The 15,293-nt window shown below is 39.2% G+C and overlaps 1 protein-coding gene across 2 annotated transcripts in view; it reads left to right on the forward strand.

Moving 5' to 3' along the window:
- Positions 1 to 15,293, forward strand: part of LOC126335396 (uncharacterized) — a 104,065-nt gene that overhangs the window by 18,214 nt on the left and 70,558 nt on the right. For both annotated transcript variants that reach the window (XM_049998636.1, XM_049998637.1), the window contains exons 2-3: positions 5,323 to 5,480; positions 5,557 to 5,707. In XM_049998636.1, the coding sequence (XP_049854593.1) occupies positions 5,323 to 5,480; positions 5,557 to 5,707 (309 nt within the window). The remainder of the gene's footprint in view (positions 1 to 5,322; positions 5,481 to 5,556; positions 5,708 to 15,293) is intronic.

The following is a 15,293-nucleotide window of genomic DNA, read 5'->3' on the forward strand; positions in this document are numbered from 1 at the left end:
TGCAGTTTCTGAAATACCTGTGCTGCCGGGCTTCCAGACCATCGCAGTCTGCCATCGGTCACTCGTATAGATCACACGCCTCCCCCATTCTACACGTGGTCATCATGCTCACTGATACTGCATGCACCATGCATGTGTCTGACTACAGTCATTTCTGGCCAGGTGAAGCTGCTCTCATCTGGACGGGTTTATATCGATGGTAGATCGATGGTTGTAATGTCCTGGATGATCAGTGTGAGCTCGAATTGGGAACACTTCAACAGCTACTGTGAGGTATGATTGTGGAATTGAGTATGTGAGTGTTAGCTTAACTACCTGGATTGCAAGGACATGTTTAATATGGCAGAGTGTACCTACTGGCATATATTTCTTAGTATTTTAAAGCAGTGCTGTATTGACACACAGATCTGCCCATGTCTCCAAGCAATGGGACTTTGTTTGCAGTTTCATTGTCTTGTAGATAACATCCTTAAGATTCTCCTAAAAATGGGAGTTCATGTTACAGATTCTGAGTTACATACAATCTTGATGAATCTAAAGTAGATTAAACGTGCTGAATCCCAGAGCATCTCACAGAACATACAGAGTATGTAACCAGCAGAGAAATTTGTCTAAAACATTCAGGACACCCTGTTTCCTCTGTGGAAGGAGGGCAAAGATGCTTCACTCCTTTGGTAATGGAGGACATCTCAGTTCCCAGCAACGAGATCGCAGATGCATCAGCCAAGCAGGGTTGTGTCAAGAATTCTGTGACACCCTGGGAGATCATCCTGTGGTCAGTTATGACAGTGGTGAGAACAGATATGTATATGAGGTAAACAAATTTGTTTAAAATAAATAAATAAAAAACCTACTGTGGGCTGTTCAACTGGCCACTCGGACATGGCAGACTTGCATCCAGTCACCCAGGTGAAATAAGATCATTGTAGCTCAGCTCTTTATTGGACATTAGTGTTAAACAAATTGTTTCCTCATGCACCATGAGAAGCTTCTATAATTATACACCTATGATGTCACTGTGACAGTGCCCGATATTTTAACTGAATGTAGCGTGTATGCTGATAAGAGCGGGTTAAATGGTTTCACTGGTGACATGTCTTCTATTTTAAGTGACAGTTTGATGAGTGTAGCATAAACTTAAAGTTCTGAGGGGATCCGGACTTTGCCTGATACACAAACTGCACATATTCCTATTCAGAAAGAACGTTGGTAAAATTTTTACACATCGTTATCAGTCTGCCTCCCACTGTAGCACAACAAACTGTACTGCAGACGAAATGTTTTGGTAAGATCTTTAAAGTGCTGTATTATTTGCATACTTTTGTAATGAGCATGCATAAATATGAAATCCATCAATTATAGCATATTAGCTTCCAAACTCTGAAATTAAGATGGTGGATGCTCGATTTGCCACTGTCAGCCAATCACAGTGAGCACATGATTAATGATTTTGTCAGTTAATTACAGCAGCACAGCAGATATGATCTAATCACTTAATTACAACATGACTTTTTAATTATGGTGTACACACACATGGATTCTTATGCATACTGTATAGGAATAAGCAGAGTTATGCCTTCACATACAGTTTTGGTTGTCATAAATATTGGGTTATTTTTTTTAGGGGGCGGGGTGGGGTTGGTTGGACTGGGATGTAGGAGCACAGCTTGAACTGTGACAAGTGAAGCAATGACATTCCTATTCATGTTTGTTAAAAATATTTGGCTGCTATTTTCCAAATATGCTGCAGTTTCCATGTAATGATTTCCAAGAGTATGGTTAGGCTTGGACAAAATACTACAGTTTAAATTGCAGTGAGTGAAACAGTGAAGTTTATATTATTCACTGTCTCAAATATTTTTTCTCTAAATAGGTTGAGAATACGAGGAGTTTGGTTAGACTGCTTTTTTTCCCATTATATGTCTTACTTTCCGAGGGTATGAATAGGCTGGGACATAAGAGCACAGCTTGAATGGCCACAAAAAGAGTGTTGGTGGCAGACTGTTCAGTAGCTAGGTCTAGATTAGGTTGGAAGGTAAGAGTTTAGTTGTGAGTAGATGAAACCAATGAATGTGAAAGCATTAAGCCAGATTTTGGTGACAGATGGATCTGTAACAGCCTGAGGTGTAGATTAGATTGGAAGATGGGCTAACAGTTTGGTTGTGAGTTGGTGAAGCCAACAAATGTGGAAGAAAAGAAAGGAAACCTGCTGATTTGTATTGTAGCTCAAGGTCTAGGTTAGGTTGGAAGATCTTGAGGTATAGCAATGCATTGCGCAATCTTGTTCGTCTTGAACATTTGTGTATTATCCAGAGTATTTTGCAATTTCTGAGGGTCTAGATAGGCAGGAAATTAGGAGCACAGCTTCAATGGGTGGAGCCATATATGTGTTACAGCCTTGGTTATAAATTTCCTGTTCATCTACATCCATACTCCGCAACCTACCTGATGGTGTGTGGCAGAGGGTACTTTGAGTACCTCTATCGGTTCTCCCTTCTATTCCTGTCTCGTATTGTTCGTGTAAAGAAAGATTGTCGGTATGCCTCTGTGTGGGCTCTAATCTCTCTGATTTTATCCTCATGGTCTCTTCATGAGATATACGTAGGAGGGAGCAATATACTGCTTGATTCCACGGTGAAGGTATGTTCTCGAAACTTCCACAAAAGCCCCTACTGAGCTACTGAGTGTCTCTCCTGCAGAGTCTTCCGCTGGAGTTTATCTGTCATCTCCATAACGCTTTCGTGATTACTAAATGATCCTGTAACGAAGCGCGCTGCTCTCCGCTGGATCTTCTCTCTCTCTCTTATATCAACCCTATCTGGTATGAATCCCACACTGGTGAGCAATATTCAAGCAATGGGTGACCAAGTGTACTGTAACCTACTTACTTTGTTTTTGGATTGCATTTCCTTAGGATTTTTCCAATGAATCTCAGTCTGGCATCTGCTTTACCGACAATCAACTTCCTATGATCATTCCATTTTAAATCACTCCTAATGCCTACTCCCAGATAATTTATGGAATTAGCTGCTTCCAGTTGCTTTCACAAAACTGTTAGATTTTAGGCAGAGTTATAGCTTGTTGTGGCTAGTTCACAGCACATCTTTAGTGATCACTCTGAATGAGTCAAATGTGACAGTATTGTTCGACCAGTGTCAGTACTGTATTTAGCGCTGTGATGTATTGCAAAATTTGGGCCCATTTGAAGGTGATTATCATTTGCATAATTGTAGTTCAGTATTGAAAATGGAGTGTGACAGATGTTCGCTGGGAGAGGTGGTTTTCTGTAGAATGAGTGAATCCACATTATATTCATGAATGCTGGTACACAACATTTTACCACACAGTATGAATTGCCTGAAACGCCATGTCCCAGCAAATTTTTTGCCAAATGAAGATTCATATCATTGGTAGTGCCGGCAGAAGTTAAGGAAGGGTAGTCGCATGGTCAAGGTGTGATGCACTTTCAAGCAGTACGCAGTTCTGTAATTTGCAAATGACAGTCTTAAAAATATGTGACTTCTGTGTCACATGGGTCTCCACATGTCCAAAGAAGGGGAGAAATGTCACAAATTACAGCATGTATACACGTACAATGGCTGATTTGTCTTCCTTCCATCATAAAGTTTGTATTGAGTGTACAAAAAACAATTTATGACAGTTATAGGACCGGGAGTCATTATGGACACAGACTAGGTGAAGTTTGGGAAAAGGAAACATGGCTAATGTGGTAACATTTGTGCGAAGTGAGTTTTCTGTGGAATTCTTTGATTGTCGAAAAAATGTTTCCCTGAGCTCATTGAATTTTGAACCAAGTAAGTCTTGATAAGAATAATAAAATAAAAGGTACTCCCTGGGACAATGTTTGTACAGGTTTTTGTGCTACAGTGGCAAGAAGTAATGGTATATAAAAATAGTACCGGAACATTGGTAACCAAGGCTCCAAATGCCTTAAAACAGCCATCAGCAGGTTAGAGAACCAAGTAGCTCATATACTAACATTCGAAGCGATTACCTGTTATTTTCTGAGAAAAGTCAAAAGATAAATTTTGTTTGGCATCCACCCTTTTAAATAGGGGTGGCATGCATTTTAATTTTTTCCCCTTTGTCTGTACTCGTACTACAGCAACTCAAGGGGAGGTATTAGTGCGTTGCAGAGTGGCTTGATCATCTGTTTCCTTAATGGGGACGTCACACACCTACACTTATTTCCCATAGCATTTTAATTATTTCAGTTATCATTTATTTTCATCTTCTTTTGTCCAATGTTTTGTTAGATTGGCTCAGTATTTTTTCATTGTTTCAGCACATTTGCCTTGTAATATTTTAGAGCAGGCACTAAGATCAGTTCTTTTGGTGTCACTGAACAGTACCATCATCAGTTGGTGAGATAATTCACAGCATCAGCAAAGGGAGATCTGCACAGTCTTTCTTTCATGAAGTAATAGAACTTTAAACAACTTGTTGAAAGGTATTAATTTATGTTGTTAAATTATGCAGTGTACCAGGTTAGAGAATAAAGGAAACAGTCCTTGATAGATTGAAACTATGATTCAGGCTATTAAAAGTGTCAATCCAGATGTCAGTGTTGACCATAAAGGGCTACAATTCTTGTTTAAGTCTCAGTCTTTCATTGTTTGAACCTGTTAAGAGAGAGAAGCCTTGACAGACTTACGATCCTTAGTAGGACCAAGAAGGTTGCTGGAAAACTAGGGTAGTAGCTTATTGCATGCAAAAGGCAAAAATCCAGATTAAAGTCCTAGTCTGTGATACAGTTTGCACTTTTAATGTTGGGAGGTTAACAGATTGCTTTTAGTTTGAATAAAGAAAGTAATTGTTTAATATAGCAGATTTAAGAGCAATGTGCTGTCATTTTTGTTCATGTGAATTTTTAAACTGCAATGTGTGGTACATGTGGATTCCTGTGGAGATGAAGGTCTGGGTTTGAGGCCTATCAACACACAATTTTAATCAGCATGCAAATTTCAAAACAAGCATGATTCACAAATCCAATGCTTCATGATATGTTGTGATGGTGACATATTCTTGAATTGGCTCACTAGTGGTGGTGATAAGGAGGCACCATTTTCATTCAAGAGATATTCAGAGTCAGAACAGTGGAGCTAGACTATGTGATGCACATAACAAGCAGAAATTCCTGATTTTACGTGGAGTTTTTAACACACTGTTTTTTGTCACAATCTGCAACTTATTAGCACTATTATAACATTAGTACCAAAGAAGTAAGAGTAGTTATGTTCATTGTAGCACAGGAGCAAATTGTGAAATTAATAAATAATTGAATTTGTGTACACTTTTTAGGTAATTGCTATTTTGTGACATTGTCACACAATGGTCCTGTTGTACTGGGTGCAAATATAACATTCAAGGCAGAGTTGTTTGATGTACTGGGTGATGCTCCATCTGGCACGTTCTTGTTCCTCTGGCGTGATAATGCCTTACCCCAGCACCAGTCAAGTGTAAGTATTGGACTGAATGTGGTACATATCAGTAAGTAATTTTGCAGACTTTTGTTAATTCACACTTCTCTTCCAGAGCACAGGTCACGACACTGTTAGATACTGGAATGTGTCATACCCTTCTCCTGTGTATGCTCCAGGCCCATATGAAGTGCAAGTAATAGTAGAGAGAGTAGCACTAATAGTGTGGCACATCTGCAGTCAGAGAATAATGTTTAATGTAACAGGTACGTACACAGTTGTACAGATATTTATGGGAGAGGGGGGGGGGGGGGGGGAGGGGGGACGTGTCAGGATTTTAAAACTTCCATTCTTTATATAATAGCCCTTGAGGTTGAAGTGTGTCATGTCTCGAGACACAAATTTTCCTTGAAATAAGCAAAATTTAATATTTCCAAAAGGACTGATAGTTATCCACACACTATTAAATTACTGTGATATATAAAAAAAGATAAAAGTGTGCCTTTGGTATAAAGGTCTTGGATTGGCTTAGATTCAGTTTTCATTCCGTAGACCCAAAAATGAGATGATTCTTGTGTTTGTGAAACATGTCTCAAAGTATAACATAATAACATAAAACATTTGAATATAATACGTACTACCCTGATCATTTGTCACGAGATTGTCAAAATAGGTGAATACAATGCAGTAAACTGGAACAGCTAATATTTGCAAAATTAACATGCTGTCAGAATGAAATATTGTTATGCACTATTAATCAATTTACCATACACAGAATACCTAATCTTGACAAAGTGCTGTCAAAACTGAAATCTAACAGGCATTTTTAATTAAGCTGGCTTAGTTGTCTCTGTTATGGTACTCATCTATAGAGGAGGAGGAGTCGCCTATCTAAAAGTCTTTCAAACTGTGTTTAAACCGTGCTTTATCTGAAACCAAGTTTTTAATAGTTGCTGGCAATCTATTGAAAAATGTGTGTCCCTGAATACTGCACCCCTTTTTGGACCAAGGTAAGTGATTTTAGGTCTTTATGTAGATTGTTCTTATTCCTGGTATTGAAACTATGTATTGGACTGTTGGTTGGAAATAGAGGTATATTACTTGCAACAAATCTCATTAAGGAATAAAAGTACTGAGAAGCAGTGGTTAGAGTACAAAGTTCCTTGAACAGGTTTCTGCATGATGTTCTTGAATTTACACCACAAATGATTCTTATCACACAATTTACGCTGAAGCAATTCTGTGGTATGCTCTCCCAACTGAATCTATTATTGAGTTGTAATCTTGGAAATTTAAACGAAAACTTTGTGTAATATTAATATGATCATTGATGGAACCATTCCAGTTTTATTATCTGAAAACACTGCCACATCATTCAATTCTGCTAGTGGCCAACAAGATGATTTATATTTATTTATCAATATTGTTAGGCTCACAAAATAATATTTAAAAAATGGAATGGAAAAAATACCAAACAATTGAGATAACCCAGGTTGACAAATAAAAATAAGGAGTTGTTAAGTGCTGCTGACTGGTACTTCTCAGCAGTGAATAAGCTGGAAAGAGAATTTAAAAAAAATGCTTATTGAACTTTGATGTCATTTACAGTGTGTCACAGAAATAATTTTATGATCTTTAAGGCTGCATATTCCTAATTTCCAAACTAAAGAAGAATAGCGTAAATGTGTGTCCAAAAATCCTTCATTTTTGTTAATAATAATGTAAGTTCAGGAGCAACACATTCCAGGTGGGCTGCAACATCTGAAGTTTATAACCAATACCCGTACTTATAGTTCATTTTGTTAGACAATCTGCTGCTAATATTCACTCGTGTCAGTCTGCGGAATCACTCATTGTCTCCTCAGTGATAATGTCTTAGTATGGGGATAAGTTTATATTTGTAATTTTTGTAAATTACAGTTGTGGTGGGCTACCTGATATGTGTTCCAACTAACCATGGCAGAATATTCACTTTCATCATAAGTTGCAGATCAGGATAGTCCAAGGATTGGTTGTATGTGTGACTGGAAAGAATGTATGTTTTCTTGTGAAAAACATTCAAAAATTAGAACATAACAAATTACTACAGTGTGTTATACATAAGTGCTCCACATTATTTGTAACACTATGGACATGCACTGGATGATGGTATCAATGACTTGACTGTGAGTATCACATTCTCCCGATCTCATTCGTGGTAGTTTTATCTTTGGGGCCACATACTTTTGTAGACAGAAAAGGTTTGATACCACTCTTTGGTTAAGGCACATATCATTTTTTAAATTTCTTGTCAAAACTATTTTAATTTTCTTCACTTAAAACTTCCGGGCTGATAGGCCGTGGTCGAAGTATAAAACTCTCTCCTGACGTTTCGTCTCCGACTGCGGGAGACATCCTTAGAGGTAAAGCGGCGAACTGCGAAGAGAACTCGAGGAAGCGCTGATTATATAGGCAGTACAGAGGGCGCCACTGTTGATCACGTGGCGTCGGCTATGAGATTGTCTCTGGTAACGTCAACATTCTCGATTGAAAGTAATCGATCGTCACTCTTGTGGTGCAATGCTGACATCCAAATTTTATCCAGTTTAACACCTTCGTCTTTCCTGTTAAAATTATTACGATGTTTATCAATCTCGATAGCCTCTCGATACAAGCGTGCATAATAATGCGAGGTTTTTGATATGACGCTCCTTTCGCTGAATTTTATTTCATGATCACCTTCCTGGTAAACATGTTCCACTACGGCCGATTTATCCGTGTGACCCAGGCGGCAATTCCTCTTATGTTCAACAAGACGGGTGTTCACACTTCTCTTTGTGGTACCGATGTAAACCTGTCCACAACTACAAGGAATTTTATATACCCCCGGTGTAGCCAAAGGGTGTCGTGCATCTTTTGCTGACCTTAAAAATTCTTTTATTTTCCTCGTGGGTCTGAAAATAGTTTCCACCCCATACTTGCCTAAAACTTTCCCAATGCGGCCTGTGACCTTACTAATGAATGGAAGAAAAACTTTGCCCTTGGACCACTGTTGTTCGCCGTTACTCCTTATTCTCTGCCTAGAGCGAAGTGCTCGATCTATATCCTTGTTAGAATGGCCATTCTTCACGAAAGTTGGGCGTAGATGTTCAATCTCATCTTTTAAATAAACAGGTTCACAAAGTTTGTATGCCCTGTCTACCAAAGTTTTCATTACACCTCTTTTTTGTCTAGGTTGGTGGTTTGATTCTTTGTGTAGATAACAATCAGTATGTGTGGACTTTCTATGCACCTTATGGCCCAACGTTCCGTCCTGTCGTTTAACCACAGACACATCCAGGAAGTTCAATTGCCCATTCCTTTCCGTCTCCATGGTGAATTGGATTTTCGGATTAATGCTGTTTAAATGTGTCAGGAAGGCATCCAACTCCTCTGCTCCGTGTGTCCATACTACAAACGTATCATCGACATAGCAATACCATCTGGCTGGTCTCTTACTGGCAGTCTGCAACGCCCGTTGTTCAAAAGTCTCCATAAATAAGTTAGCCACAGCAGGACTGAGAGGACTGCCCATAACCACCCCGTCAATCTGTTCATAAAAGTTATTATTGTATTGAAAGTAGGTTGTGGTGAGGCAGTGTCGGATTAATGCCACAATATCGGTAGGAAAAATATCCGCTATGCGTAAGATAGCTTCGTTTTCCGGAATCATGGTAAATAACGACACAACGTCAAAACTGACGAGGATATCATCCGGGCCCACGCTCGTTTCCTTTAACTTGTCAATGAAATGAGCAGAATTTTTAATATGACTGTCCGTCCTACCAACATAAGGCTGCAGCATTGAGGCAAGGTGTCTAGATAACTCGTGTGTTGGTCCGCCTATAGCGCTGACAATTGGCCTCAATGGAATCCCAGATTTATGACCTTTGAGTAAGCCATAAAGTCTAGGTGGGTATGCTTCTGTTTTACAAAGCAACTTCTTATCGTCGTAGCCCAATGAAGACGCTTTCACCAGTTGATTTGTCATTCTTAAAATCTTACTAGTCGGAGTCTGCAATGCTACGTGAGAGGATTCATCAGACGCGGCGGGCACTGGCGGTAACCAGCAGTAAACTTTTTCATCTCCATTTGTTTCTTAGTAATACTATGCAGTGTGGTGACTGGAATAAAATTGACAATCTAACATTCAAAACTATGGAAGTTAGTGCAGAAATATCAGCAAATAGGCAGAAGAAGAAGTTCAATAACTTACAGAACAACATTTCTGGAGGTGGCTGTAGTGTCCCACAGATGTGTGCGACTAGGTCACACTGAAAACTCAGCCATAGCAGAACATGGCATAAATGAAGAACACACCTTCAACTTCGAAAACATGAAGGTATTATGCCAAGCATCTGGCTTCTGGGAAAGTGTTATTAAAGAATCCATAGAAATATGGATTCACGACAATCTGGTCAACAGTGATGAGGGATACCAACTCAGCGCAGCACGGAACTCTGCGATAGTGGCAATCCCTCGGGAGTCTGCCCGTCAATGTCGTCTGCCACAGACACAGACAGAATGCTTACACCGAGAACCAAACGTGGCCGCTGAGGGCGACCGCGACCCAACAACTGCCCGCACGCCGCTGGTCCACCGCAACCACCCGAGGTATAGTGGACGGGAGTGACCACGCATATAAATAGCCCGCTCTTTGAATCTCGACACTTTGCCAGAAGATGGGTAGTGTGACACTCCCTGAAATGTCATGAGATATCAACGCAACCACGCGGCTGGAGACTCGAGAAACCTTCATCAATAGTTTACGCTGGGAAACCCTACACTCACATATATCCGTTAATCATCTTTGCTGTCCACTCTTCATAGTGGATTTTCCGGTGATGGCAGGGAAGATTGTGGAAGACACACAGCCTTTGGTAGCAGAAGGACAGGCAGTTGGCATCGGCAGAGGTTGGGAGGGTCATCTGTGCCTCTTTCATATCTGCTACCAGGTTTTATCTCAATATTTAATTCATGCAAACCAAAACTCTTCTTTTCATGAAGACGAAATGTGTACTGTCATACACCCCATTCTGTTAAAGCTGCCACCACTCCGTCTACAGGCCAAAAGTGGCCCATCGGGACCATCCGATCGCCATGTCATCCTCAGAGGAGGATGCGGATAGGAGGGGCGCGGGGTCAGCACATTGCTCTCCCAGTCTTAATGATGGTATTATTGACCGAAGCCGCTACTATTTGGTCGAGTAGCTCCTCAATTGATATAACGAGGCTTAGTGCACTCCGGAAAATGGCAACAGGGCATGGCGGCCTGGATGGTCACCCATCCAAGTGACAACCACAACTGACAGTGCTTAACTTCGGTGAACTCACGGGAACTGGTGTATCCACTGTGGCAAGGTCATCTGTTAAAACTGCCAGGGAACATAATTGTACAGAGAATTTGTTTTAATAAATTTTACAGAAAAAGCCAATATATAAAGAGCTCTCACCTTTTTTATTAAACTGCCACGTGTAGCAAAGTTGTAGTATAATGCAAATTCATCATCTTTGAAGTGAGATGATGGCACAGTCAACAGCTCAGTGTAGCAAGCTAAGTTATAGCATTGTGGGAAACCAGCTTGGCAAGAGATCAAAGACATTAGGAATGCACCCTAGACGGATTGTTTTATCTTGGAACAGGAGAGGGATATACCACTCCTCTTAACAGGATTCCTGAAACTTTGTCAGATTGTGAAAATTGTTTGCCACTGGACATCCCAGTGTAGCATAGAAGCCTGTGGAACGTTCTCACTCTGATAAGTACCGACATTGCCAAAAATAAATAGAAGTTGCTAGTAAACGTCTACAATCTTTGTAATGTTTCTCTTGAGCAAAGCCTTTTTTTCTCTTCATTGAATGAATATGCTCATGTCCATTAAAATTATTGATGTTGATGAGGTTGAGCATTCTAGTACCACCACCATCACTATCATTGCTGTTGTCACCATTGTTTGTTAGGTAGTTAAGTCATCTTTTGATCAGTCCCATGGTGACTGTTATGACATGGAATGTGTCAAGTACATAAGAAATGCACCGATAAATCAAGATATTTTTAAAGCTTAAAATTTTTATTACCTAACCCGTTCCCTTAAATGGCACAAAAGCATATATTACAACTATAGATTTATTTATTCCTGTTTAAGAAGTCACCTATGGTGTAGAAGGGGTTGTCAAAGAGATATGATTTCCATTTATTTCTGAAACTATTACTGCTGTCTGTCAGACATTTTATTTCATCTCATAATTTATCAAAAAGTTTTACAGCAGCATATTTTACCCCTTTCTGTGCGAAAGATAGGTCAATTATAGGATAGTGTAAGTCTGTCTTACTTCTGGTATTATAATCATGAATGTCACTATTGAGTTCATTACTGCATAAATGTACTGTGAGGCTATTGCAAGAATTCCTGACCTTTTAAACAGAAGCTTACAAGGTGTGTGACTATGAGCCCCACACATTATTCTAACCACTTTCTTTTGACCAGTGAATACTTTTTGCCCAAGTGTTGAGTTACCACAAAATATTATTCTGTAAGATATCAGAAAGTGAAAGTATGCAAAGTACGTTAGTTTTCCAATTTCTGTATTCTCAAAATTAGCAATTATTCTGATTACAATAGTTGCTGAACCTAGTCACTTTAGGAGATCTGAAATTTGAATTTTCAATTAAGATTCTCATCTATATGTACACCGAAAAATTTAGTGTGCTCTACCCTGGCTACTGACGTCTGTTGATGTGTCATATTTATTGAAGGAACCATGTTCCTTGCAGTGGAAAATTGGATGTGATGTGTTTCTTCAAAGTTCAGAGCAAGCCCATTCGTAGAAAACAAATCAATAACTTTTCCAAAGACGTTATTTTTATCATTTTCAATTGGAGTTTCTTTTACTGGTGCTCTTATCATCAGCAAGCAGTGCCAGTTTAGCTTTTTGTTTCAGTTAAGAAGGCAAGTCATTCACATATATCAAGAAGAGAAGGGGATCCTTGATCGAACCCTGTGGAACACCTAATGTAATTTCATCCCAGTTGGGGATGAACTGGGAAACTTCCTTAAATCACTTAAACCATATGAAGAAACATTTTGCTTCATGTTCTGTAGATATGACACTAACCACCCATATGATATTTATACCATAGAATTGTACTGTATGTAACATATGGTTCACACAATCAGATGCTTTGTGTAAGTCACAGAAAATTCCTGTTGGTAACATTTTACTATTTAAAGACTCTGTTATATGGGCAGTGAAACTGTATATTTCTGTCTCAAAGGAACAGCATTTTTGAAATTCCAATTGTGATTTACTAAGTGTCCCATTACTATTGAGATGGCTAATCACTCTCGAGTACATTGCTTTCATGGCGATTTTTGAAAATGCTATAAGCAAGGATACTGTCCAGTAATTATTGACGTCTGTGGTGTCCCTTTTTTTTTGTAGAGAGGCTTGACAATGACATATTTTAACCTGTCTGGGAAAATACCTTGAGTTAGAGATGCATTACATATGTGGTTCAGAACATCAGCTGTAACTGCTCCACATTGTTTTAATGTCTTAGAGATGACATCTACTCCAACAGAAAATTTATTTTTCAAAGATTTAATGGTTTTCCATATTTCACAAGAGGTTCTTATGTGGAAATTAATCTGACTAGGATGTCTCAAAGTTGATGCTTCCATGTACGCTTGGATTTCTCTTTTGAACTATTTTCACCTACACTTAGGAAATGGTTTTCAATACATTAACTACTTGTGTTCTGTTGGTTAACATGGTCTCATTCTCTTTAATAGTAATGCTACCTAACCCAGTGGTTACTTTTCCTGTCTCCCTTCTAACAACATTCCATACTGATTTGATTTTATTGTCCAAGTTGTTAATTTCATCCCTAATATACATATTTCTTGATTTTGTGACAGCCTTTCTCAGTATAATTTTTGTAGTGTAAAATTATTTCTGTGTCTTTACTAATTCTTGCCGTGTTATACAGTTTTCCTTTTCTTTCTGAAGACACTTTCATACCTGTAGTAATCCAACGTTTCTTTGAGAACTGTCTACATTTACTTTTTTTTTTTTTTTTTTTTTTTTTTTTTTTTTTTTTTTTTTGGGCCGGGGGGGCAACAATGTTCAAAAAGAGATATAAATTTATCAAGAAATATGTTGCATTTACCATTAGCATTTGGCTCATTATATACATGGTGATTATAGTACAAGTTAAACTTTCAAAGCTCTTGAGAAATAACACCACTGGTCAGAATAATGTCAGTGGAATATTATTGCAGAAGGGGGAAAACATATGGCAGAAGAAAAATGAATAGTTACAAAATGTAGCAATATATGGTGCTGTAAGCATCATAATTTAATACTGGGTGACTACAAGTGAATCATACAACAATGTCTAAGGTGTACGTTTGAAGTTAAACAAACTGCACTACTCAGTGTGCATGGATGTACAGGTATGGTATTGCTAGTTGTGTAATCCAGTCCACCCCAGCAATGTCATATCATATTGGATGGGAAAAATCGGTTTTTAATTGTCCTGGGGTCAGAAACTGCATAAAAAACTTCAGTCAAAATCAGATCGGATTATTAACTTCCATGCGACTGGTGCAAAACATGTTCAATATTCTGTCCACCTTTTTCAGCAAGAAGTTGAAATTGAGAAACAGCATGTTCCACAACTGATCGAAGTGTTTCCGGGGTCACATTCAAAATGTGTTGCAGAATGTGTGCCTTCAATGCAGCTAAGTTTGCAATCGGAACACTGAACACATCATCTTTCAGATAGCCCCACAGCCAAAAGTCAAAAGGGTTAAGATCAGGTGACTGGGTCACCCCCAGGCTGTAGGGAAATTGCAGCTGATAATTCTAGCATTTCCAAAATGGTATTTCAGCTGCTGCTTAACTGGATTTGCGATGTGTGCAATCTTGCATAAAGATGATCCCATCCACACTTCCACACTGTTGGAGAGCCGGAATGACATGGTTGTGCAAAACACTCTCATAGCGCTTACCAGTGACGATATAGGTAACAGGACTGGAAGCACCTGTCTCTTCGAAAAAATATGGCCCTTTGATAAATGATGCTGTAAACCCGCACCACAAAGTGACCTTTTCAGGATGAAGTGGTGCTGTTTGATTTGCTTGAGGGTTTTCCGTTGCCCATATTCGAAAATTCTGTGTATTGTCATATCCTGTCAGATGGAAGCGAGCTTTGTCTGTCCACAAAATCTTCCACGGCCAATCATTGTCCACTTCCATGTGAGCAAGTAATTCTAAAGCAAAGGTCTCTTGCTGGCAGATCAACAGGAAGTAACTCATGCACATGGGTAATTTTGAATCGATAGCAAAGAAGAATGTTTCGTAGGATTTTACGCACCGTGCCCATGAGTATGTCCAATGTTGAGGGAATTCTCTGTGCACTACATGTTTGCACAACATCACTTGTCTTCTCCTGCATTGCTGTGGCCATTTCTTCCACTGATGTCAAATCAGTTTGTTTCCTCCCCCTACCAGGTTGCACACCAAAAGAACCCGTCTTTTTGAATTTCCAAATCATTTTCTCCAGACCCATGGCAGTCATCAGACCAACACCTTTTTTTCAAACTTCTGAGAGCAACCTGTGCACAGTCATCATTCTTCCAATACAACTTTACAAGTAGAGAGCAATTCTTCATTGAGACAGTCATGGCGAACATTGCAGATGCGAAAGCAGGGAAAGCTGTGTACCTGGCATGTGTATGCCAACCACAGTGGGTGGAGCACAAGACAAATGATTTCATTTACGTATTCTGACAAATACAGTGCCTTCTTTCGATCAATTTTTGCACTTTT

Source organism: Schistocerca gregaria, chromosome 2 (assembly GCF_023897955.1).
Source record: "Schistocerca gregaria isolate iqSchGreg1 chromosome 2, iqSchGreg1.2, whole genome shotgun sequence".
NCBI classification, from domain to species: domain Eukaryota; kingdom Metazoa; phylum Arthropoda; class Insecta; order Orthoptera; family Acrididae; genus Schistocerca; species Schistocerca gregaria.